Source organism: Erithacus rubecula, assembly GCF_903797595.1.
Source record: "Erithacus rubecula genome assembly, chromosome: 5".
In the NCBI taxonomy this organism is placed as follows: Eukaryota; Metazoa; Chordata; class Aves; order Passeriformes; family Muscicapidae; genus Erithacus; species Erithacus rubecula.
Window position 1 is genome coordinate 21,225,254 of NC_136687.1, and position 27,126 is coordinate 21,252,379.

Consider the following 27,126-nt stretch of genomic DNA (forward strand, 5'->3'; position numbering starts at 1 on the left):
ACTAGAATCCACATGGATGATTTCTTCAAGAAGCAGGTCTCCTCTGTATTGCAAATATTTGGTGATTACAAATATTTCTTTATCTTTAGAGGAAACAGTTCAGTTGTTACAGCCCCATCAGTTAACTCGACGTTCAAGAGCCAGTCTGATGCTGAACTTGGTCCAACAATATGAGCTAAGTGTCTAACAGCTGGAAGCACATTTTAGATAGCATTTTGTTATTTATCAGTTCTAAAACTTGCAGGGCTTGTCAGCATGTGCAGAAAAGGTTTGTAGTGCATATTATTGCTTATGTTTAAGATTGCTCAAGAAAACATTGTTTTTTTATCCAAAACTACTATTTAGTTTTGCTGAGTAGTAGAACAAACAGCTTTCCTGTCTTACTGTGATGAAAGGTGTGCAGTCCAAGCATCAGAAGATAGAAAGAAACAGAAATAAATGTATGTCTGCTAAGAAACACAGCCAGACTTTTATGAAAATGAGAACTTAAAAGATGATAAGAACTTAATTCTGTCTATGTAACTGAATGTGAAACCTCAGCACCTTTAAATCTTACACTGGTAAAAAGCCATAAAGACTGGTTTTATCAGGCTTCCTATTAATTGCACATTAACAAGTGAAGAACTCTGAGCATCAGTTTTCTCACTATAATGGGAAAATCCCCACTCTTATGTACAATATTTGAAAACTGATACATGGCCAAGAACACACACAGACTCCACCCCATCCCCCGTTTCTTTGAAATACTTTGCCTTCAATTCCAGAGTTTTATACTCCTTAATAGATCTTGATTTTAAGGCCTCAGCAGCACTGGCAATGCATCAATTCTGTCTGTGTAAGAATGCCTGGTTCTCCAGGCTGCCTCCTGTGTGCTGTCTGGCCTGGGGTGCAGCTCTGCCACAAAGGTGCCCACCCATGGCTGGGCAGCTCCCAACAGCACCACGGCTGCCCCAACAGCTTCAACAAGGGAATGGGGGCAGGCAGGGAAATTCTGTGCTCAGCCTTGCCTGGGGCAAGTTCTGGAAAGAGTCAGTGAGGGCCCTTTCTGGTAGTTCTTGTAAGCTGCATTTTGGCTCAGCCAATTATGCCCAGCATAATTTGCTACATGAATGTACCAACTGATACATTCTGACTCTACTGATAATCAACATAGGAAAATAACTCAAATGTCCACATTAAAAAAAAAAAAAAAGCCCATAAAAAAACTCAACATAACTGCATCTGGAGAAAGACAATTGAAAACTACGTTCTGAGCATGGCAGTGAACCTCCAGAAACCTCTTCTAACCTATATTATTCTATGATGCCTCATTAAAAAATGTGACATAGCAATTAATTAAAAACTGACAAAAAACTATAAAAAGGAAAAAAATCCAATAATTATCCACTTAATTAAAAAAAAAAAAGCTTCTGGAAATAAATTTGAATTATTTGCAAGATTTGTCAAGTCCAGATTTTAGATCTCTGTTAAAAGGCATGCCACTAGTTCTGTACTAGATACAGAACTAATTTCTAAGAAAAAGCAAGTTTCTTTTTCAGGTAGAACCAGAAAACTTCGAACTAAAACATTTTAAAATTTTAAAATTGGTTTAAACCAAAAGACTCTAACTTTTGTGAGAGGGAAGTATTTGACCAGAGCACTACAAAGAAACTGCTTTACAATCAGAGAATTCACCTTGTAAATTATTTCAGTTTTAGATTTTAAAATCTTCTGTCAAAAGCATTTCAAAGCCTTCAGGTCAAAGCACTGCAGGTTGCTTTAGAAGGAGAGCTGCACACACTGCTTTATGCAGTGATTTCCTGTTAAAGAAGAAAAGCAACACCAGCTGTACACTTGTTGAGAGAGACTCAAGTCATGTTGAAGAGCACACAACTGCATCCTATCCATTTTAGGAGCACCAGCAATCTCTAATACCACCAGTATCCAGCTCTTGCATATGAATCAAAGGATTTCAAAACAGCTTGCAGAGGAGAAACAGGGAACTGAGGCAGTGGGAGGAAAAACTTCACTGTCACTCTGCAGACCAACCCAACCCAAGACCAAGCACTGTAACTTTACTGAAAAAACTTAATTTTTTAACTACCTAACTGTCTGCATTACAGCTCCTTCGCTCTGTACAGTACTTCTGTAAATGTCCAAGCCCATGCACAGACACAGCAATTAAGTTTTCTGTGAAAGAAAAAAAATAAATTAAAAAAGACCTCCACATGACACCTAGAAGCGTTTATTTTATGCAACAAACTTAAATATGATCATGTGTACATAAAAGTGTACACTGTATCTATGCTGAACAATGCCAGGAAACATAATATTGATGCAACAATCTTCTAAAATAAACATTAAAAAATGAGCCTGGACAGGAAGACAAAATGCAAAACAGACTTACTTCCAATCAGCACAATGCTTAAAATTGAGAGCAATCCTAAACATTTCCAACTTTCCTTACAAAGCTGCCAAAGTCCAACTATTTTTAAAAACTGATTTTTTTTTCTTTACATCAATAATAAAAATCTGGTGACAAACATTATAAAATCAAATGCTGGACTGTCTTTACTCCTTTAAAATTTAGAATATTCCAACAGAACTGCAGGAGTAAAAACACTTAAAAGTGATATATGTTTTTATAAAACAAACATCAATATGTACATTTATTGCAAATTATATTAAACTAAAATGGAGGGAAAATTAAAAAATGAAATGTCTACTTGCGAATTAATAATAATTTTAAGTGATTACTTTCCCACTCTGATAAAAATCAGAAAGCAACATTTATAAAATTGCCACCACATGACTTTTCATAGCAGGGAACTGAAATCTGTACATCTTATTTTTGCAGAAAAGTAGGCAGGCAGAAAGAATTATACATAAAACAGTCTCCAAAAGTAAAGCAAAAAAAAAAAAAAAAAATTGTGTTTTTTTTTTTCCTCTAGTCTTGTTTAAAATCCATTCAGTAGACTTCTACCTTTTCTGTGAAACATGGGAATACCTGGCTCTAGGATCATGAATTTTCAATGTCAGTGTAAGGACCTTCTCTGACCTTCTTTAAAAAAAATGCAGCATGAAAGTTAATGGTGTAAATACACTTTTAAACTCCAGAATGCAGGAACTGGAACCAAGTGTTAAGCAATTTGCTTAATTATTGACTTTTCATAAAAAAAGTCTCTGGGGAAATAAGTACAGATGCTTTTAGCCTCTTTCTCAAGAGTTTCTGCTTTACATTTCCATTGAGAAGGATTAATTTCATGTGAAAGGGAAGCATAGTTTTCCTTCTGGTTTCAGAGCTGAAAGCTGTGTGTTTTGAAGTAATTTCAGTTCCTGTACAGGAAATTTCTGAATCCTAGTTTTTGCAGAAGCTTGGAGCATGCCTTTATTTGGCCTTCATTTCCTCCCTTTTCGAGCAAGTTTTCTTTTTACCTTTATGAGGGGAGAAAAGGAAATGAAAGTTAATTGTAAGGACTTGGAAATGACAAGTGATTCTGAATCAAAATCCTACCATAAACTGCTTACATTTTAGCTTTTACACTTTTTATACTGTGATTCTTGCAGCTTCATCTTGTATCTTCTCAACAATTACATAATTAATTGAATACAACTAAATTTCCTTATTGTATAGCACAACTTCTTGATAAACTTGAAACTACACAACTTGCATTGTGCATTTTATAATTCCATAAGTGAGTAATGTTTTTTCAGCATAAATATAAACTGTTATCCACTGCTTTCACTGGAATCAGAGATTAAGAACAGAAACTTAATCTAATTAACTGTAATTACCAAGGTTTATAAAAATAGCCCATTTTACTTGAGAATAGGCAGTACTTTCCAAGTATTTACAGTAACTTGTACATGTCTAACTTAAAGGCTAAAAAGCTATTAGACAGAGCATTTTTTACACACAAATTTCTTTGATTTAATACTGTATAAACTACAATAAAGAAGTAAAAACAGAGAATTGTCCTATGTAAGATGCCTGCTACACCTTAAGGAAGCCTCCCTCTGCTATCTCTGTATCCTCAGAATCTTCCTGGCTGCTCCCACAGGCCTTAAAAAGATCCACTGCATTTTGAGAGTATTCTGAACTTGAGTCTATCTCCAACATTGAATCTCCATCACTTCCAAGCACCTGGCTTCTGAAAAATGTTAACAATGTTTTGGTATTTTGTCCAAAAAACACTGAGACATTATACATTTTAAAGATGTTATCTGATACAGTAGCTTATTAAAGGCTATGGATAGTACAGTTTGTTCTAAAGACTTGAAAAAATTTTACATATTAAACAAGCATTGCAAAGCAGTACACAAATATTACACTCTTGGCAGTACATTATACAGGTGTATAAAGCTTACTCTGAGAAGGTAAAACTATTTTTGTTCAAGGTTCTCTGTAAGATCTTCAACTTACAAATCTCTAGAATGAACTATTCCAATTATTCTTTTTTTTTTTTCCTTTAGATTAATTTGTGATTTCTTAGAGCACACTGGTTTGCAGACCTTACTGCTCTACCACTTTGGACACTTTTGCATTAATTATGTACCAGATCCAGCAAAACAGAATTCTTGTGTTTCTGAACATTATGAATTACTTGTATTGCAAACCAAGTCAACACCTTTAAACACTAAAGGAGCCCAGGTTATCATCCAAAAGCTCTTTCATAGTTTACAAAGTTCCAAATGTTAATTTTCAGTTAATTAAAATAGACATTACAGTACCAATATTAAAACAAGCACAGACCCAACTTATCAGGAAATAGTTGCAGCTGGAATTACAAATTTTCCTGTGCTTTAAGGACAGTTTCCAAGCCTTTGCTATCAATGAAGGGAAGCATAGCAGAATAGCCAAATGCCTATGTGCCTGGCATTAAAAATGCACTGAAACACCATCAACACTTAGTTTCTTTACATAGCAATGCTAGGAAGTGGAATCAGGATGCATAAAAATAACATTTGGTGAAAACAGGTTAAGTTTATCCTGTTCTGACAAATTAATTTCTCCAGTTCCAGCTGCCCAGGTACTTACTCTGAAAAATAGAACTCAATGCAACATATGGAGGACCATGGTATCCCTGTGGTTTAGTTGTCCCCTTAACTATATCTAATTGTAAATTACAATTTAGACAGGAATTACTGACTTGAGACAGGAAAGGATCATCCCCCCCCACACAACCCCCATGTATTTCATTATTTATTTTTACCTCTGTAGATCAATTTGTCTCTGTGCTGCTGCTGGCTTTTTTGCTGTGTCTTGCTGTTTTGGTGCTTTGGCATTACCTGCCTCTAAATTCCCTGGACTTTCTTGGTTGGCTGCTGCCCTCTTCCTTCCCCTGACAGGTGGTTTATTTGTCTCCTCGTTTTTTGCAGTGGTACCCTGAGGCTCTGGTTTGGTTGGTCGCCCTCTCCTGGTTTTTGCTGCGAGCGATGGGCCTGTTTCTTCTACACTTTTTTCCTCTGTTTTTTGATGAATATTCTCTGTTCCAGATGCTGCTGCTGTTCTTTTTTTCCCACGTTCAGTGCTATTTCCTTGTGTTGTCTGATCAGAATTTATCTCCTAGAAAATAAAAATCATGAATGTGAACAAAAAAATATTCCGAAAGGCAAACCCAAATTGTTATCTCACTCCAACAGAAATAGGAGTTTTTCAAGCCAAGTATTGTTATGAAAACATATCACATAGTCTTAGACCTAGCAACAGGTTTTACTAAATGAGATTTTGGACCTTACTCTTGCAAAAATATTTTCTGTATTGTGTGTAATTTTATTACCTGCACCTAATGTATCTTTCAGTGGTGTGAGAGAGATTACAGTAATTATCTTTATGAGTTCCTCTCATGATGGTTTTTCTGGACAAGCTCCTTTTACTGTCTCTTTGTCAAATGGCAAGAGAAAACTGAGAAGCAAAAGAATTATTCCAATACAGCAGTATTTACTATTTACTTCCACACATGCAAATTCTGAGACTGACATTCAGTAAAGGTGCAGTTTACTGAAGATCTAAGTGTCAGTAAAGAAAAACACAAGACTTGTAGGGAATAATGAAGTAAGATCACACCAAAAATGAAACTTGCTGTGTTTGTTAATTCTTTGTCATATCTGAATATGTATGGCCTACATGCACATTCCTCTCAACACACTGAACAGGGTAATGAAGTGATTAAATACCATAAAGAGGTGTCTGTATATGTAAAAGATAAAGGGTTAGCAATGTCCTTCTCTACACAGAGCAGTATTCATATGGAAAAGAGGAAACAACTGGATACTAAGCCTTCATTTGAACACTGACTTCCAAACCACTTGGGAGAAGTGGTAGAGAAAAAGATACTGATGAAGTATGGCTAGGATGATTTAGCAAATTCACAAATTAATGTCACTAATCTAAGTGCTGTATCAGAACCAAGGACTTTTTTTGTTAAATATTCTACTATTATTTCTTATGTGTCCAAATGAGTCAGGCAATCTCTGTAATCTTCACTACTGTTCCAGCAGCTTCATAATAGACACTTACAATTGCTATTCATATGAACTTTACACATTCTCTGAAATTTCAACTTCAAGAACCTAGAAAGCATTGTTTAAGATTTACTTTATATGTGCTTTCCCTAATTTCTCTATGTGATGATACAAATTCAAAACACTTGCTTATTACTCTGACTTCATCTAATAAAAAAAGATAAAGCACATATATAACTTCTTAAAAATCCTAAATCATCTATGGATTCCTACACTATTACAAAAATCTGTTTTAAATCACAGAATCATCTAGGTTGGAAGTTATCTTCCAAAATCATCTTGTCAAACCTGTTGACAGTGTAGCCTCAAGTGGTTATCCAGGCCCTTAACAAGTCAAGCCATGAACACTGATAATCCACCACTTTTCTGGACAGTCTGGTTCCAGTGTTTAAATTTCTCCACAATGTAGATTTTTTTTTTTTTGTACTTTTTTCCTGTTTGCATCCAGACAGAATTTCCCCTGAGGCAACTTCTTCCAGTATCCTTCTGTCCTTCCAGCAAGCAGCCTTCAGAATACTTCCATCCACCTTTTTCATAAATACCTTTTAGATATTGAAAAACTGACTGATCCTCTCCAAGGCTTCTCTTCTCTAAGCTGAACAAACCCAACACTTCAAATCCTTCTTCACACAACTTCTCCATGCCTTCATCATCCTGGTGCCCCCCTGCAAGGCTCTTCCCAGTTTTTCATTATCTGCATCGAACTTGGGAGGACACAGTACCCCAGGTATGGCCTAATGAATGCCAAATGGGGTGGAATAAGCACATCTCTGTATCTGCTCACGACTCAGGACACAGCTTGCTGCCTTCACTGCAGCCAAGGCACACAGCCAGCTCACACTCTGTTGGTTATCCACTGGGGATGGTCCCCTGGGTCTTTCCCAGCCAACCTCCACTCCAGCCATGCAGATCCCAGCATGTTCTACAGCTGCTTGAATTTAATTTATCCCAGGTGCAGGACTCAACTTATTGTATGTTTTATAAGTTAAAAAATCATTATGATTTACACATGGTGCTTCTCTCTTTATTGAAAACGGGTGGGGGATGAACTATACAATATATTTTTAATAGTTAATTAAGATTTTAATTGTGACAAAACTCAGAAGTTAGATGTTTATTTCATGCTGTAGGACCATTTGACATTTTCTTGGCAGTGATTTCAGTTAAAGCTACTACAGGTGTGAACTTTCACTCTGAATCCCAGGCTCACTGTTACTTATATTGGAAAATGTGGAATAAACAGGGGAATACTTAGGATTTTTAGAAAAAAAAGAATGAAGTCCATTCAAATGAGAGCTATAAATTACTCTGGATAAAATAAATTTGAAGATAAGGGGTCTTCTGTTAGGCTAAAAAACTGACAAAACTATATTAAATGAAATTGGATGTTAGCAGTTCCTCAGAGACCACCTGGAGTGACATGTACTGAAAAAACCCCAAATGTCAAGATTACAGACATACAGTCCATAAAATCCCTGGACATACCTTGTTTTTCACAGGTTCTGTCTTTGCTGGTGTGACTGAAATAATTCTCACAGGATTTTCATCATTTTCACTGACTCCGGTTTCTGATATATCTGAACTTTGTTCCCTGGGAGCATCATGGAAGACATAACAAAACATAAATATACAAGAAAAATGTTTGGAATTATTTGGGGTAAAAAAAAGGGGGTGTGGGGGGAGGGGAATCAATACCATCAGCTAAATCAGTTTAAAAACAATTGCATTTGCCAGAGTCTACACTTATATTTTCTTTCCCAAAACTGAGAAAGGTCTGAAAGGAATTGGCTGGTCATTGAGTCAAGTCCCTTACCACAGACACACCACTGTATAATGACTTTTGCAAACTTAAGACCAGAGCTCTAAAACAGGCTGTGTTTGTTTTCCAGATAGAAAGAGCCAATACTGTAAAATGTAGTGAAGAACAATAAACACCAATAATGCCCCAACTTCATAGAAAACAAAAGAACAACAAAGAAAAAAACCAAGAGTATTACAACTTATATTATGCATGCTTACAGAACAAATTCTGAATATAGTTATACTTCCCTTTAGCCTTACAAAATGTAGCAACTAGAGCTGACTTTCTCTGCTTTCTTTTAATTTTAGTCAGGTAATCAATTCCAAACCAAATTAAACAATATTGAAATCTGAAAGTGTAAACTGTTTCTCCAGGTTTACAACAGATTTTAAAGCTCTGCATCCATATAAAAATAATGCTTTCTAGAAGAAACACTGAGTATTTGTAATATTTGACAGTTGTAATATTTGATAAACACGAGTATTTGATATTTGTAATATTATATATGTTGCATCTTTCCACTGAGACCCTGGTCTGCTTCAACAAACTTTTATCAAACACCAAATAATCTCCTGTCCTAAAACTTGCAAGCACAGTGGAAAACATGAAGTAAAGAGCTGATGAAAGAAATTTTGGACTCTTGTACCTTGATCTGTTTCCTGCAGAAGAGCTCAGCTCAGAGTTTACACTGCTTCCAGTCTCTGATCCTGTAGTCCTGATATATGGTCTCCTTCCAGTTGCAGATAATGGTTTGTTTACTGTACCTAATACACCAGTTGGTTTTGGCTAGAAAAAATGTTTAAATCTTTAAAAATGCAAACTTCAGATACATACCTAATTTTACAAATATTTGCTTGATTATTTAAAAATACTTTTTCTGGATTAACAGTCTTGACACAATGCCATCAGGTTAGAGCTACTAACCTTATCTTTACTTCAAAAACATTGTTTATCCTTTTACTTCTTGCAATTTAAGGGTATTTAATCAACTGCCCTTCTCTCTCTCTCATGCTCTGAAAGCACAGCAGCTGGAGAAGTCTCAACAAAAGCCAAAATGTTAGGCAATATTAGAGTTGAGAGCCTCTGAGTAAGGATGAATGGGAAAGCAAATAAAGTGGATATTGTTGTGGGAGTCTACTATTGACTACCCAGCCAGAACCATAGTTCTACAAGGAATTACAGGATCTTTCTGGCTCAACTGCTTTTGGCCTTATGGACAAGCTTGGCCCTGCATATGGGGGACAGCAGATTTTAGGTGCTGCAAGACTTCTGGATGCTCTGGGAATCTGCTTTTGAGGGTCCTGCGATGCATGAGGGCTGGTCACTTTTTAGGAACCATCTCTTAAAAGCACAGAAGGCAACTTCAAGGTGTAAGATGTCAAGCAAGTGAGGCAGAAGTTCAGCCTGGCTGAGCAGGGATCTTTTGGAATTTCAGCAGAAAACAGAAGTATACAGTATTTGGAAACAATGACAGACAAGACAGCAGGACTACAGAAATGCTGCTCACCACTGTAGGGAGAAAATTCCTGTGGCCAAAGCGTGATTACAGTTCAAATTGGCTGGCACTACAAAGGCCACAAAAAGGGCTTTTTAAGTTAAGTCAAAAGTAAAAAGGAGATCAGAGATAACACTGGGACTGGGACATTGCTTGATGAGGCTGGTCACCTCACAAACAGGAGGTGGCAAAGCAGAAACATTTAACCTCATAACTGCCTCTGTCTTCAACACCAGTGACGGGCCCTGGGACCCCCAGAGCCCTGTATTAGAACACCGTGTCTGGGGGGAATGAGAACCCCAGCTCCCTCAGCTGCTCCTCATAAGACTTGTGCTCCAGACACTTCACTCATTTTGTTTTCCTTCTTTGGATATGCAGTAAACTCAGCTACTCAGTAAATGAGGCAAATAAATTATTTTATTAAAGGAATAATATGTTCAAGGAAATATTGTGCAGAATTAGCACTAGGATGATGCAGCCACTTGAACATGTTTTCAGTAACAAGCCTTTTCTACAGAGATAACTGCTTTTCTTCCTAGCCAATGTTTTCCAGCATCTACAGTATCTTTATCCTGTCTGCTCCATCATAACTTCCACACATGGGAATTATTTTTTCTTCTAGGGAATGTCTTAATAAATTAACTTGGCCTCTAAAAAAAATAGGATTACATGAAGAATGTGACATGCCAGTTATGAAAACTTCCTGGACTGTTCCCCAGGGACAAAATAAAACTTTCTATTGCCTACTCAGCCTGAGCACATGGGTCAAGTCATCAGCCACAGCAAGATTTAGAACATTGTAATTGTATCCGAGAACCCCAAAGAGACAGTGTTTACTTCTAAATCACCTTTCTGCATATAATTACATAACTATAATATAAAAACATATCATAAATATATGAATATAATAGTTCAGTTAAAACTGAAGCTGGCCATTGCAACAGAAGATAGTAAGAAGCATTTTCACAAATGCATTAACAACAAAAGGAGGGCTAAGGAAAACCTCAATGCTTTACTGGACATGGAGGGGAATATTTTAACTAACGACAAGGAAAAAGCTGAGGGACTTAATGGCTTCTCTGTCTCTCCTAGAACAGAAAGGTCAGCTATACTCAGGCTACCCAGCCCCTGGACAGGTAGACAGGGACAGGGAGTGAAACAGATTCCCTGCAACCCAGAAGGAAGTAGTTATTGGCTTGGTGAGCCACTCGGACACTCACAAGTCTATGGGGCTGGATGGGATCTCCCTGAGGGAGCTGGCAGAGGAACTCACCAAGCACTCCACCACTTTTCATCAGTCCTGGTTAACTGGAGAGGTCCCAGACCTCTCCAGAGCTCCACAGAAGTCTCCAGTCCCATGACTGGAGGTTGGCCATTGTGATGCTATCTCCAAGAAGGCCAGAAGGAGGATCTGGGAGATCTACAGGGCTGTCAGCCCAATCTTGGTGGCCAGGAAGGTTATGGATGATCTTTTGGTTATCTTGGGTGTGATCACATGGTGTGCAAAGAACAACCAGGGGATCAGGCCCTGTCAGAATGGATTTAACAAAGATGGGTCCTGTTTGACCAACCTGATCTCCTTTTATGACCAGATGACCTACCTAGTAGATGAGGAAAGGCTGTGGATGTGGACTACCTGGACTTTAGTAAAGCCTTCAATGCTGTCTCCCAAAGCACCTTCCTGGAGAAGCTGGCAGCACACGGTTTGCACAGATGCACTTTTACTGGGTTAAGAACTGGCTGGGTAGTCAGACCCAGAGAATGGTGGTGAAGGGTGCTACATGCAGCAGTGGCTGTTCACTACTGGTGTTCCCAAGGGAGCAGTGATAGGGCCAGTCCTGTTTGATATCTCTACTGATGATCTGGAAAAGGAGATTGAGTGTCCCATCAGTCAGTTCATAAATGACATCATGTGAGTGGCAGTACTGTGCTGGTGGGCAGGAAGGCTCTGCAGAAGGACCTGGACAGGCTGGATCACTGGCCAAGGCCTGTGCTATGGGGTTCAACATGACACAGTGCTGAGTCCTGCACCTGGGTCACAAGCAGCCCAAGCAGCACTACAGGCTTGGGGCAGAGTGGCTGGAATGCTGCCCAGTGGAAAAGGACATGGGAGTGCTGGCTGACAGCAGCTGAATGTGGGCCAGTGAGTGCCCAGATGGCCAAGGAGGCCAATGGCATCCTGGCCTGTGTCAGCAACAGTGTGGCCAGCAGAACCAGGGCAATGACTGTCCCTCTGTACTCAGCACTGGTGAGGCCACTCTCTCTGATTCTGGGTCCCTCACTGCAAGGACACTGAGCTGCTGGAGTGAGTCCAGAGAAGGGCAATGGAGCTGGGAAATCTTATCATGAGCAAGTGAGGGAGCTGGGGGTGTTTGAAACTCTCTACAACTGCCTGAAAGGAGACCGTAGCCAGGTGGGAGGGGCCTCTTCTCTCAAGCAGCTAAAGACAGCAGAGGCAACAGCTACAAACTGCTCCAGGGGAGGTCGAGCTTGAAAATCAGGAAGAATTTCTTCACAGGAAGGACTGTCAGGCATTGGAATAGACTGGCCAAGGATGAGGTGGAATCACCATCACTGGAAATACTCAAAATGGCATTTAGTGCTGTGGTTAGTAGATATGGTGGTGTCTGGCCAATGGCTGGAACCAATGATTTTGGAGGTCTTTTCAACCTTAATGATTCAGCAATATCTCCTACTGTTGCATTCAACCTAATTCTGCATTACATTTTGGAAAGGATCTCCCAGAGGTGCTTTGCTTTGCAAATACAGAATGTCAGAACCACAAAATAACTCCACCTGGGACCCCCTGAAATACATGTTCAAAAGTGCATAGACATTTGCAGCTGAATTTAACAGCATTAAAAGCTGTATTAAAAATACTACAACTGAAAATTTAACATCTCCAATGCTAGTGCTATCACAATTCTCTATATGCATCATAACTATACACCAAGCTTATTTCAATAATATACAAAACTGTAATCAAGAATCTGCATCTCAGTGCACAGATAATAATCTTGGCATTGTGTACTCACCGGATTGTATGTTCAAGAACATAATTACATGACATTGAATAAAATAGTCACAAATTATTGTACACAAACTCTTAATATAATTTTAAACTACAGCAGTCCAGAATATTTTAAAGATCACAAGTCATATTCAAAGACTTGCAGGTTGTCAAAATACAGTACCTTTCCTGTCAAGAGAAGAACCCTTGTCTCTTCTGAAATGTAATTCCTGTCATTGCAGAAATCCTGCATAAAAAAATGAAAATTATTTTGTGCTTGATGTCTAAATCTCATTTATTTTTTATATACTCTACTGACTTCTCAAATTAGATACAACTATCAAGTGTTACACGTACTTTACAGCATGCAACCTGCTGACCAATGAATCAACCCAATAAAGATCTGGCAAACTCGTATTTTCATGGATATTTACAGTGAGCATTACTGAAGGACTGAAGTATGCCATATCTGAAATTTGAATGAACATTTTTAATTCTAAAGTAACAAATTTTTTTGAAATTATGCAAAACTGCTCTCCCTATTTGTTCACTTGCACATTTTTGATGGGAAGTCCAAACAGGGCAAGAGGTGCCATTTTCTCTAAACGAGTTGAATGTTGTTACCTTTGTCACTCTGAGTATCAGAGTTTACACAGACTGAAATCCTGTAACTGCATAAAGGCACCAGCTCACATGGCATTTGCCACTTCTCAATTATACAGGAAACCAAATTTTGCTTAAACAGACTCTGGAAAGGTTGTTAATTAACAGTCCAGGACACTGAAAAATGTCAGGCAGTACATTCTCCAGGACAACTAAAACATCAGGTCTGGTCCAGAGAATTACTTGTGCTCCCTTGACACTTTTCAGAAGTAGATCTCTTGGAGAGCAGTAGTGCCACTGCTGACAGCAGAGCTGTACTTGCCAAAGCTATTACTAGGCAACAAGAGGACCAACTTGTACAGCAAGCAGAATAGCCCAACAGTTACTGACAGATAGAAACATCCTATAGGTGACATAAAATAATATTCTCTTTTTTTGTCTGGTTTGCATTCTAATTCAGATATACAGTCATAATAAACATGTATTCTCATATATTCAGAGGCACTTGTGAAACACACTAATGAAATGATTCGCAATACATGCCAACATATCAGCATTAATTCCAATTAGTTCTCACCTGGTTACAAATACTTCTGTCACGTCTTCATATTACATAGACAGCACAGCATAGAGCTGACATTAAAAAATTAATTGCTGATAATAAAAGATGCATTTTCCCACTCATTATCTTAGACATAACTAGCTCTCAATCAAAAAAAACCCCCAAATCCAAAACTTATTTCCCTCTATTACTCTGGAAATAAAATTAACAAATTTACCTTTTCAGGTTGTGTAAAAAATTTGGTTGGCAATACAGGGTCCTTCGGTGAATCTGCATTGCACAAAGCACTTTTGCTGTTGATTACACATAGTGCTACATCACATACTGTGTAAAGTTTCTGGAGAAAGAAAAAAGAAAAGCATGCTTTCAGAATTACTGTGTAGAAAGAATGCAGTACTTTAAAAAGTTTATACTATGTGTTTAAACAACCATCACTAAGGGCGTATTTTGTGCTTATATCATTAACCATGCTGCTGAGTCTTAAAACACATGGAGAAGTCCTCATTTTTCATATGATACTATTTATAAAATCTAGTAATACCTTACCTGACTATGCTGTACAATTGAAGCTCCTGATCAATCAAATCACCTTAAATAGTTTCTCATCTCTACTAGAAATTAATGGGTTCATACAGTAGCTGTATAATGCAGTATTTCCTCCTCCAACAGCAGAAAATACTTATGTCAGGAAACTAGGCAGTTGTTAAAATAAAGCAGGCAGTAACAGGAATATTTTTAAAAGCTGCAGGTATTATGTACAGGGTGAGGTCAGCAAGGTTTTGCAAGAATGAGATTGGAAACATATATACAGGGCTTGCAATTACCAGTGTCTCTAAAAAACCATAAAAATGTCAGAGCTAGTTCTTTCAGACTTTCTGCAAATCCTGCTTGTGAAACCCTCAGCTCATCACCCAACACTAATCTCAATGACATTTCTTACTTCATTGGCCTTTGGCTCATCAGGAGACTGAGCATCTCGGGTAAGCTTGATGTTTTCTGACATCTTTTTCATGAAGGCATGGCTATTGTTTTCATTCTTTGTCATTAAAACTTCAAGCATGAACCACAGGCACCTAAAAAGCCATAAAACCACAAGCAATTACACTCCAGCTTTTATACTACTGCTCCTACATACAGCAAAGCTTTACAAAATTTTATTAGCTGTACCAGCCTTTTTTCTTAAGAAACCAAAATCAATTTGAAGACAAACAAATAATATCATATAGTCATGTAAACAGAGTCTAGGCCTTTAACACACACAGTCTTAACTGTACTCCTTGGAGAAAACCTGCCAAATCAGTGTGCTTATTATTACATCTAAAAATACTGCCCAGACAATCAACATTTTTTCTCTTCCACGTATGAATAGAAACGGGAATTCTGGTGCTATCATTACCCAAATCAAATTCTGTAATCACTACTTTAAGCACCATGTCCCTATCAACAATGTACCATGAGCACACTCAAGGCAGGCTTAAATCATGCTGCTGCTAGTCAGTTACCCACAATAAATGGATTAATATTGCAGTTCAAATAGGAGAGGAGTTCCAAAAAGCAGGTCAGATTCTTATTAATGATCCACACGGGAGGAAAATTCTCCCAAGAAAGACTTAATGGAATTAGTTTTCCTAGGTTTCTTTTTTTAAATCTAGTTTACTTCTAGTGAGACTACACTTTACTTTGACTGAAAGTTTGTTTTAAAAATTTGCCAATTATGATATAAAGCACAACTGGTCTATCCATGTTGTCATTTGCTATCAAGCTCCACCACTGCATATGGTTAAAGGGTCTACAGTCACAATATGGTAAAATAATACTTAGTTGGGACAGACATGTGGGTGGGTCTGAGAAATGCAGTGTTTGCCAGTAGCTAATTTAATTCTGAAGCTTTGGAAGAGAGATTCTTTTGTAGAAAGAGGTAATAAAACCCAAGAAAAATAGATGACTGAACATCAGAATTCCCTGCTCACAAAAACCCCCATCTCCTTACTGGATACAAACTGTAATGAAAAGAGATGAAGAAACATTTTTCTCAAAAGCTCAGAAGCTTAAGCTCCATCAAGATACTTATAGAGCTATCTGATGTTCAAGAAACTAAGATGTCTTAGTCTGACTTGCATCCATAAGCTACAAAGGCTATGGTAAATCAATCTGTTAGAGAGCTTTACATACACCTATCCACTATTTTCAAGAACTTGAATAGAATGAATACAGGACCAAGAACACACTACCCTGATCCAGGTTCTGCAACACCTGTCACCCCAAGATTACTACTGAGAACACATTATACTCTGGTAATTCCAGTTAACTCAGGTCATATTGAATAGCTTGACTTTCTCACTAATGAGCAAATTACATAAATAATTATCAACTTTGAACAAGACCTTTCCAAAATACCAGTGGGATTTTATGTAGAAAAGCATGCACCTAGAGGAACACAGTCACATAAAGTCATTCTTTGTATGCATTTCAGTAATTTTGGAATATGAATTAGGAAGAAAAATACACTTGAGACAGTATAAAGATAAAAACCAACTAATTCCCAACATATCCCTGCAGGATAAACTTTAAAAACTTTATCAGTAACAGTAGGTACTACAGATTATGGTTCAGGAATTGCTAAGCATGTATTTACTGTACATCACTGTATCTAGGCCATGTAAACCAAGATGAACTAGGGAGACACCAACAAAATACACTGCAAAGTCTGCTTTTCCAATTTTGCAAGCATCTATGTTAACACTTTAAGGTGAGCACTAAGACGTTCAGAGCTGTTGAAAGAAACAGTGTATCACATTAAAAGGAAAACATTTTTCATATCTCAGAAGATTCTTCAGAGAAGTATTCCTGCCAAAATTTCCCTACAGAGTATTTCTTTGTTTGGAGCAGTCCCTTCTGGCTAGTTCAGCCAGTCTGTGACAAACATGAGGGAGGAAACTGGCCAACAAAGAAAAGCTATACAAGGAGAGTCCAAAAAAGCTCTGTGCACTAGAAAGTGCTTTTCAAAGAAAGTATTAACTCAGTGACGGCAAATCAGAACTTGTTCCCATGCATTTTGGATAAAGTACATGCTGGAGGATGCTTTCAGATGTTGCCAGGAACAGGGAGAGCTGGGACAAAATGCAGACTTGTTAAGGTAAAAAATCTTCACCGACTTCAGGTCTGACCAGGTGTGAATCAAGTAGCTCAGAATTCAGAACACACAAAGTTTTTCATTTAGAGAAAGAATCAGACTGTGAGAAGTGAAGGTGCAAAAAGCATTAAGATCTGAACTAGTCTATTGCTGCCAAAAAAGAACTGCTTTTCGGATGATGTATATTGATTTTAATATGTAGTTAAACACGCCTAATACAAACCCAACAAAGCTCAGTTTTTATTAATCAAAAATTATTACAACAAAAAATCAAAACACTAAAACTAATAAGTTACCGGTCAGGCAGGGCTTATCCAGCCTCAGTGTTTTCAAGTCTTGGAGAAGCACTCTATTTTAAGTTTCAAAATATTTGAACTAACATTACGTGACGTCCTATAAATACTCCTAGGCACAAAGACAAGACTCTAAAATCATTACTTACTTTAAAAGAAGCATACACTACTCACTGATTTGATATACTATAGTATGACCTAGAGTTTACCATTTGGACTTTCAGAATATACTGCTAAGCAGTTGTTGATGCACTCTTCCCATGATTAAATGTTCGGTATTTCCATTTTTTCCATTTACTGGTTTGCAAGATACTGTTGATAAAAGAAGTATTTCTTCTTCCTAATTAGCTGTTTGCTCTTACTAGTCAGTTTCTTTCCAAGTGCAGAAAAATTCTCAGCATAAGAATTCCAGAATCACTTGACACTTACTCTTTGACATCACGAAGCTGATCAACATCCTGAGGTTTTGTGAAATCTGGATCATGGGCCAGTAAGTGAATCATATATGGTACCACATATTCAGGCAGCAAGGACAGCAATTTTTCTACAGTAACAACAAAATATTGCTTCTATATTACACACATACACAAGTATCATAAGAAGAACTTATTCAAAGTACAACTTTTTCAAACGTGAAATGTAAAATTTTGACTTGCATTTTCTTTCTACAGAATTTACTTTTAATGAATCATTAAAAAAATTAACAGGTTTTACTACTACAGAAATATTTGGTCTTACTTCAGGAAGAAGGTCATGAAGCCTAAAAATATCAGGACGCAAAATTTTATTTTTTGAGCAAAACAACTACAACTGTAGTTGTAGAGGAACATATTTTCAGCATTGTATTCTCAACAATGTACAGAAGATCATTTTCTGGTTTATGCTAATACAGAACTAAGTAAATTTAGATCTGAATGCGTCCAATATAAAGACAGAGAAATAGATTAAACTTATCTAGTGCTTCTTTAGAAAAGTCAATTGCTTAGGGTTTAATAATTACTCCTTCCAGTTTAGTATTACTGTATTCTTAACAATTTTAGTGAAATACTAACCGTTAGCCATAGGATTCTGCTTAATGTATTCTCTTCGTATACTGATGTTTTTGAGCAAGCACTGTCTAGCATGTGCTCTTCTCTCCTTCACAGGGTCTTTGGCACACAAAGCAAAGATTGCCATATATTCCAAAGGGAGCAGTAATTTCACAAGTGCCTTATGCAGCTTCTGGGCAAATATCTGCCTCACCTGGTAGCATTCATCCTACAGCAACACAAACCATGAATGTGCAACCATTAAAATCCTGGTCTTAAAAAAAACCCCCAAAAACGGAAGGCATACAAAGTGGAATTATGAGGAAGCTTTTAAAAATATGAACAAGAGCAGCACTAGAAACATTTGAAATTGAAACTTCATTAACTCCTGTGAAAGCTGAAGTGAGGAACAGAATATACTCAGTGTAGCAGCAACAAAAGCTCAGGCACAAGGACTCAGAACTCAATTAAGGGTCACTTCAATTCTAATGCAATTACTTACATTAATGACGAGTGCACAGAGCTGGAACTGTTCTGGGGTAATTATTTCATGGTAACAGGGTTCCTGTGCAAGCTTCATTATTGCACTACCAGCAGCTAATCTCAGTCGAGACATATCTGATTTACTAAACATGGCAGAGAAAAAAATCCAAATAATTAATCACAGATCATTACAACTATCCTTAAATTACCTGCATGTCTCAATTTCTTCTTTTTACAAGATCAATGACCAATCAATGAAATCCCAGTAACTTAGCTCTAGATCAAGCTAAATTAACCATAACAAATTTGTGAAAAATAAAGTGCTTTACTTTCCCTACAAAAAAACCTCCATTTCCAGTAAAACAATGAAACTAGATGAGTCAAGTTTCTTGTTTTCCTATCACTGTCTAAATGAAAGCAACACTTTTGCCAGTTTTTCTCTTTCCTTCCTTCACCCTCAAGATGAAGTTGATGTGCAGTTGCCCCCACAGTGAAATGAAGAAGCTCCACCCAAGATAAAATCCAGCATGCTTGGGAAGTGGTTATCACTCAATTGTTTTCAAAGATCCTTCTACAGGTGTTTTACTCTCTACTCTTTTACTAGGAAACTTATCTAATTTGGAAATGTGTGGGTATTAGCAAATTGCAAGAAAGGGATTATCTAACAATTTCATGCTGTCACTCCACTCCTAATACTACTGCTCTGATCTGATCTGTAGTCAACATTGTGCTGACCTTAACATTCCACAAGCATTCTAAAAGAGCCAACATTCTTTGAAATTCTAAAACAAAATTTATGGAAGCCTGCAAGGAACAAAACCTGACCTGATTCTCTTCTGTTCTGTCAAGTCTCCCTCGCTGACGAGCATGGCTGACAATAACCGGAGTGTGGAATTTGCAGATTTGGACTGGTTGTTTTTCATACCCAACAACCAGCGTACCAAAAGTTTAATTGCTTGCACCTAGCACACACAAACAAATCAACAATCAACTTACTAGCCAAAGTTGGTGTGTTACTAAAACCTACTGTTGTCAAACTGAAATTCCCACAGATTTCTGTGAATTAAAGCTGATACATTTTTAAAGGAACAGAATGAAGCAGTAAATACTTAGACTGAAAAAGGAAGAAGTAGTTAGTATTGGTGACCTCATGAGACTTCAACTGTGGTCCATTGTCTTTGCAGATTTGCATCTGCAAAGGATGCATGATACTTGATACATGATTGAAAGCAAGAGCAATAGACAAAAATTCCAGAAATAGCCATAATTAGATTAACATTCATCAGGGTCTCAACTTATTTTAAATATGTTTACAAGTCAGTAAAGTCAAAGTAAAGTCACCTTTATTGTAAGGAAAATGAAAACTTTTTCATTTCTTTATTTTCTCAATGCTCTGAATAATTAGTATCAGCAAGTGAAGACAACAGAATGCATAGTTTCTATCAGTTTTATCAGTGCTTGAATAACCCACAAAACCAACAATATTCTAATAGGACTAATACAAAAAAACTTGAAGGGATTTATTCTAATGTTCCCCATAGCACAACTGGAAGAAAAGTAAATTTTTAATTGCAGATATACACACTATTTCTGTCAGCAGATAACACACCTTTGCTAGTACTTCTGGAGAGACTTCTTCATCTGGAGACCATAATTTTCCATTTTTCTCACCTGTTGACTATAGAAATTCATGTAAGTTTACAGACTGGTTCATCTCATACAGAAAATGAAGAAGTAAAACCAGAAAAAGTCATGGATTAGTCTGTCTTTTACTAAAATACTTTTTATAATGCAATTCTAACCACTCACAGAATACTACTTTAAGGACTCATGTGACAAAAAAAAGCTCTATTCCCCACAGAGTTCTTAACAGGTTAACATAATAAGCATAATAAGCACTTACAAAAGAAAAAAAAAGGATAATCTTACCCTGTCATTCATTAAGAGATCTTTCACAATGAAATTTGCAACAACAGATTTCATTGGAGAAGCAAACTGGTCTGGAGCCAACATAGAAATATGACCCAAAGAGACCAAGGGAGTTATAAGCTGTTCTGGTACATCAGCATTCAAACTTCTACTAAGAGGCTAAGGAAGGAAAAAAAAATTCAAAATTCAACTTCAGGTAATAAATTATCATGTCTTAAAACAGTTTATTTAACTGCTGTACTGCTGATGCATTACATAATTTTTCTAAAAGAATTAATAAAATTAGCAATCAGAGGTATAAAGAATGTAATTTCCTATTCAAGAGAGTAAACAAAAATCTCATATAAGGTAAGGCAAAATCAAATTCTATATTCTCTTCTTATTTTAACATGAAACACATTAAAACCTGAGAGACATGGGAAAAAAACTTTGATTCAATTCTGTTCAGAATTGTGCAAGCCTGAATCCCAACTGCCAATGGTAGAAAACAGCAGTCAAAACCTTGGAAACCACCAGGGACATTTTTACTAGCCATCAGTATTTACCTTCCAGGTAACAGTCACCAGGACAATTCCTGTATCACCCCACACCATGGCATCAGGTTCTGGTATCAGGGAGGGAACAAGCACTCTCACAGAAGTCTAAGCAGAGATCAAACTCTGCGAGCTTAATTCAAAGCTTTTCACGCTTATAAATTATGCAGAGGCTCTAAGACAGCCAAGATTAAAAACCTAAAATAATTTACAAGTGCAGATTAATGTTATTATTTAAAAGACTAGAGTGAGAAGTAATAAACTCTCTGCTCTGTATAGAAAATGTTTTTGCTAAATAATTTGCCTAAGGAAGCAGTAAGTGGATGTCTGAGCTTCCAGTCACGTCGTTCTGCACTAACTTCCTTAGTGAGGCAAGGCTGTATGTGCAAAGACCTTAACTTAAAGCTCCATAATTCAATACAGCTTGAAAGCAGGGGATGTTATCTCTCATTTAGTATCTGCTATACGTGTCCCCATGGGAATTGCTGTGGATCAGGCCAGCATATTTATCTTACTTCCCCCAAACTTCTCCCATGCAGATAAAAAAGAAAACCTTCATCTATCAGACATGAGAATTTTAGTAAATTGTGACTTTAAGACAAATATTAGTAACTTGCTATTGCAAAATTAATAATTTAAGTACCATACATCTGTAGGCTTCCTTACTGCATAAACTGTTATTTGTTAATAAGCAGTAGGAATTAATTTTAATTACCAGTATCAATTAACAAGCAAATATTTAAAACAAAAAGGCAACACATACCTCAAATATCTGTGCAAGTTGTACTTCTTTATTTGAAAATATGGCATGTATACAGTGAACAGCTTGTTTTGCCTGATGAGGAGTGCCTCTTTTTGCTTTCTGATGCAAAATCGGAATTAGTGTTCTGTGTGAACATTAAATACAATACTTTAAAATGCAATTTGCAATCTACAAAAAAAATAAGTGTCTTCACACATACAAATCTATCATCACTGTCTTATAAATCAAGCATTCCTTTGAAGTGTATTCAGGAAAGATCACAATCAAAGTAAAAATCAGGACGGAATTGTATTTACCAATACTTGTTGAATATCTGGCTGTACACATACCAGAAGGAAATAGCCCATAGGAAAAAAAGATCAAACATGATAGAAAATAATAATCAAAAACCAGCTATTTAGGAAGACAAATAAAAGGTGGGGGGAACATGACAGTTTCAGCTACAGTAAATTCCTGGAGTTATTTATCCAAGCCTGGAAATGACAGGGCTGAAGAAAATCTGTGAAAGCTGAGAATAACCACTAAACGTCAGCATGTTTACAGGCTTTTACAACTGAACTTTTAATTGCAATGTACACCCAAGTAAACAACTGCTTTGTTGTGAGATTTTGCATCTCCTGCAATCTATCTGCTGATCAGAAGGCACAGAAGGAAAGCACAGGGCAGAAGCCAATCCTGATACCAGGTCCAGCTTGGTCAGACTACTCAGGCAGTACAGGAAGGCAGGCCTGTCCCCTCAGAGCTCAGCACTTGAGACACCAACTGGAGAGGCTCACTTCACTCTGCAACTCACCCAGCAACTGACATGAAGAAACAAAGCCACCTAGAAAGAGTCTGAACCAGAAACATCCCAAAAAATTTCCCTTCTTTCTTGAAAAGCTCTTTAACAATATAGTATTCAGTACATGGATTATTCAGCACCTCGCTGACACATTCTACATAATTAAAATCAGCAACTGGAGGCTAAAGAGCAACTTGCTTGGTTGAAAGAATCAAACCTCAAACAGTTTCCTTAAAATCTCCACAAATTCCAAAAATCAAATCAAAGACACTGAGAAACATGTTAACAGTAGCCTGAAGCAGAAAATCTCTTCTCAAACCTGCCAAGATTCCACAAATTGGATTAAGAGTCAATACAGGAAAGAATTCAGTAAAGCTTACAGTTAAAGCAAGCTTCAATACCCAAACTACATGTTAAGTGCACATACATTTAAAGTGTCTTTGCCAGACCTTGGTGCAGCAGTTACAAACCACACCTCAGCACACCTCAACTGACACAAATCTGCGAAAGGTGAAACCTGAAATGCTGACATGCACCTTCACATGTTTACATCTACATGTTTACACATGGTTCACAGGCTCTGCTGGAGCATGCCCAGTGCTTCCACCAGGCTCCTCAATCATATGGTAGTCTTTGTCCATGAACTGGTACAAAAACCCTTATTCACTTCCTATACAAAGAAGAATAATTTGAGCTGCTGCTGGTGAACACTGCTTCAAAGCACAGCAAGTAACCTGCTCACAGAAGCATCTAAAAAAAATCCAAAACACCAACAGATCCCTTGAAACAAACTATCTTGTTGATTGTATCAAGTCATTCATTTATTACAAAGATTTCTGAATACATGAAATCTGGAATATCTGCTTCTCCTGAGACTTCTTTTTTCTTCGTGTCAAGTGTAAACACTGACATGGCTTTTCAGAATGCCAATCTGACCTGCCTGGAAACCACACCAAAGATGCCACCTCCATTTTGACAGTTACATTCTAAAGTTGAGACCTCCCAGACTAAGCTTCACCAGTAACTGCCTAAGGCACAACATCAAAAGATGATACTGGCAGCAGTATCAGATCCTTTGAGAGAACATGATATAGGCTAGCAATAGAGTGTCAATTAAATTCTGGTGGGGGAACCAAAGATACTCAGGACTATACTAGGAAGTGTACTGACAATGGGGACTGCTGGGCTTTTCCTTCTCTTTTTCCTACAAATGTCTTAAAGTATCTCTCATATACTTATATTTGTAATATTTTATTTTGGTCCAAAATCTGATCCCCATTCAGAAGAATCATTGAGGTTACAGCTTTAATTTACGGCCAACTTAAAAGTGTACACTGGTATGCATTTTAGCATGGCAATATCCTAAATGTTATTTCAATATGTGAGAACTTGAAACCTGTGATTTATTATTTGGATGAGTTAGTTACTGACAGGGTGATTTTAATGTTTCAAATGTTACTCATAAGATATTTAATAGTCTGTGAATACCTAGTAGATTATTCAGCTTTATTCAGCAGTACAGTATTAATTGCATGACAACTTACAGCCAGCCAATTGTTCTTTGCTAGAAATTCATGCCTGCTTTTAGATTTTGTTTCCCATCTTGTTTAATAACAAACAGAGCTGTTAACTACAGAGCTTGTATCTGCTTTCCTTACAAAGATAGAAAAATCATGTGAAGGACAGATATGAGTAGAAATTACGCCAAGGAATCATATCTTTGCTGTTTATTTTGTGACCTAAAAGATTTGCTATGCACTGATTTTAATATGTCTATTATAATGAAGACGATATTTAAGTACCACCTAACACGTTCAATAAATAAGTAAAAACTGTGAGAGCACAGAATTTAAAAATGAAGGGACAGGGACAGAAAGGTACTGAAGGAAATCAAAATCATGGAAGAGCAGCTGTTCATATTAACAAGTCTATAGGGGCAACATATTGAATAAACTATCAAGAGGCAGAATTCCAGATATGAAAAGCAGCACATAATACTCACGATCTTATCTGTGGCAAGTCGGTTTCTATTTTGTGACCCGTGTTTCTGAAAATCTGTATGGCTGCCTCAGCTACCTTATCATCTTCCATCCTGAGGCACTGCAGTAGAGACTCATAGGTCTCTGCAGAGTGGAACGAGGTAGGATGTGTAAAGGACAGAACCTGCAGACAAACATTAAAACAAAGGTATATTTATTCACAGTAAATGAATAATCAGAAAAACAAAATTATGGCTGTTTATGTGCATTACCATTAACACAAATAGCTGTTACATGCCCATATGAAACTATTACATTCAGTAACTACATTGTGGAAAAGATTATATATAAATCTTCATATAAATTCATCTAGGTTTTGTTTTTCAGGTCCTCCTGTCCTCCACGTATTTTGTAAGATATTACATTATTTGAATATATAAAAACACACTTCTTTAAATGAACACGTAAGAGTATTTGTTTATATTGCACTCTATTTAAGAACACTTCTTTTCAACCTAATTTAACTGAACTAAAATGTTAATTTCTCCAGAATCTATGGTCCCTGAGCAGAAAAGTAACCAAAGAAAGTTAAGATAGCTACAAATAAAACATGCCCTACTGTTTTCCAGATATTTAAAATCCTTCTTTCTCCCCCTTCCACTTCTCAGCACCACTGAGAACACAAGTTCCCCTTTTTCTCTACATAATGAGGCTCTTGAGCTAATTCCTTGCTTTCCCTTCCAGTGTCATACACACCCCAAAGAGTCTCTCCCACTTTCCCTGTTTCTCTTCCTCTCACTTTACACCTTCTTCTCTACTACTTCGCTTAGCAGAAACCAATTTCTGCTTTAACATGTCCATTTCAATGCTCGGCATCCTTTTCAAAAGACACTATAAACCATCTCTTCCACTATTCTTATTTCAAGAGAGTATTAAGAACCAGTTTAATGCATTAAAAAAGTAATTATCTAAGTAATAACTATTATAGTCATGCTAACATTAATTTGTTACTCATGCCACTTTTGTCCCTTCTACTACAGATTATAACTCTATTTCTGTAGATTACCTTGAGAAGTTCAAGTCCCGCACGAATAGCAGTATCAGGACTTACACCCTCCTCTTCATCATCAGCTGTCCCCTCTATGGATTTATTCATTAGTTTTACTAGTGCACTGAAATGAGAAATACAAAAAGGAACAAACAAGTAAGTATGACAATGTTAAAGGCTGGAGATATAAGCAAGATTACTTGGTTTTCACAACATATAAAGGGAACACAATAGTCCTTTGAGGGTAGTTTTGGCATTGCTGTTTGGTTTTTGCTATTTTTTAAGTTATTACATTAGTACTTTTCCTCCTAATTTCACTTTCTGCAAAATGAATTCTTTAGGGGGAAAAAATCCATCCAAAAAAACCCCCACCATGCTGGCGGCATTAGATCAACACATACTTGCACAAGTTTCAGAACGTAATTAGGTTGCCAGACAAGTCTCAAAAGGAATCAAAACATTCTCTTACACAATCCCACAAAAGCTAATTAATTCAGATGCTATATGGAAGAGTGTGCTGCAGTTAACTATGCGAAAATTATGTTCACAGTTTTCACCTGAAGTCCCACAAATAGAATTTTCACCACATTTGCTACATTTTCAAAATCATTTTGCAGACAGAACCACAAAGTAGCATCAAAAGAAGTTGCATCCTCTAAGTTGCTGGGAATGAATACATCTACATAATTTTGATTTAAAGCTACCCACACATTTAGTGCTAGGACAGACCAATTTAAATCCTAAGAAAATTATTTTTTCTTTTGCCATTTCTATAATCATTTTAATAATTTATGAGTCAATTGTTCATTATCCTTCAAACTTACCTAATGGCTTCGGAGTCAATATGTACAGGGGCAATTCTTTCCAAAAGAAATTTGACCATTTCCAGAAAAGGATTTGTTGGCTGCTTAGGATTTGCAAGTTTCCGGGCTATCTCCCTCTACAATAATATTAGATACAAACAAGAATTTACTTACTTCTTTAACATGTTGAGCAAGCTAAATATAGTCACTTCTTTTTACCACAGAGTGTGTGGTATAATCAGTGAAATGTAATTTATCATGTCATATTCAAAGCAGACACACTTTATAAAGCTATTTAAATAGGTTTCTAATTTGAGTTCTTCAGGGGTTCTTAAGAATTGAAGTCCAAATTCAAAACAAATTTAAGGAATAGTGAAG

The 27,126-nt window shown here is 36.9% G+C and overlaps 1 protein-coding gene across 2 annotated transcripts in view; it reads right to left on the minus strand.

Annotated features, from left to right (window-relative positions):
- Positions 1–2,208: 2,208 nt before the first annotated feature.
- PDS5A (PDS5 cohesin associated factor A) overlaps positions 2,209–27,126 on the minus strand; it is a 77,169-nt gene continuing 52,251 nt past the window's right edge. The window contains exons 17-34 of one of the 2 annotated variants that reach the window (XM_079305746.1): positions 26,770–26,885; positions 25,964–26,069; positions 24,921–25,081; positions 22,138–22,261; positions 20,842–21,000; positions 20,522–20,590; positions 19,738–19,874; positions 18,932–19,055; positions 18,454–18,658; positions 17,831–17,945; positions 14,916–15,048; positions 14,193–14,312; positions 12,995–13,057; positions 8,952–9,091; positions 7,990–8,095; positions 5,193–5,545; positions 3,980–4,130; positions 2,209–3,414 (exon numbers count right to left, since the gene is read on the minus strand). In XM_079305746.1, the coding sequence (XP_079161872.1) occupies positions 3,379–3,414; positions 3,980–4,130; positions 5,193–5,545; positions 7,990–8,095; positions 8,952–9,091; positions 12,995–13,057; positions 14,193–14,312; positions 14,916–15,048; positions 17,831–17,945; positions 18,454–18,658; positions 18,932–19,055; positions 19,738–19,874; positions 20,522–20,590; positions 20,842–21,000; positions 22,138–22,261; positions 24,921–25,081; positions 25,964–26,069; positions 26,770–26,885 (2,418 nt within the window). In that variant the 3' untranslated portion in view covers positions 2,209–3,378. The remainder of the gene's footprint in view (positions 3,415–3,979; positions 4,131–5,192; positions 5,546–7,989; positions 8,096–8,951; positions 9,092–12,994; positions 13,058–14,192; positions 14,313–14,915; positions 15,049–17,830; positions 17,946–18,453; positions 18,659–18,931; positions 19,056–19,737; positions 19,875–20,521; positions 20,591–20,841; positions 21,001–22,137; positions 22,262–24,920; positions 25,082–25,963; positions 26,070–26,769; positions 26,886–27,126) is intronic. The other variant, XM_079305747.1, reaches the window with a different exon arrangement.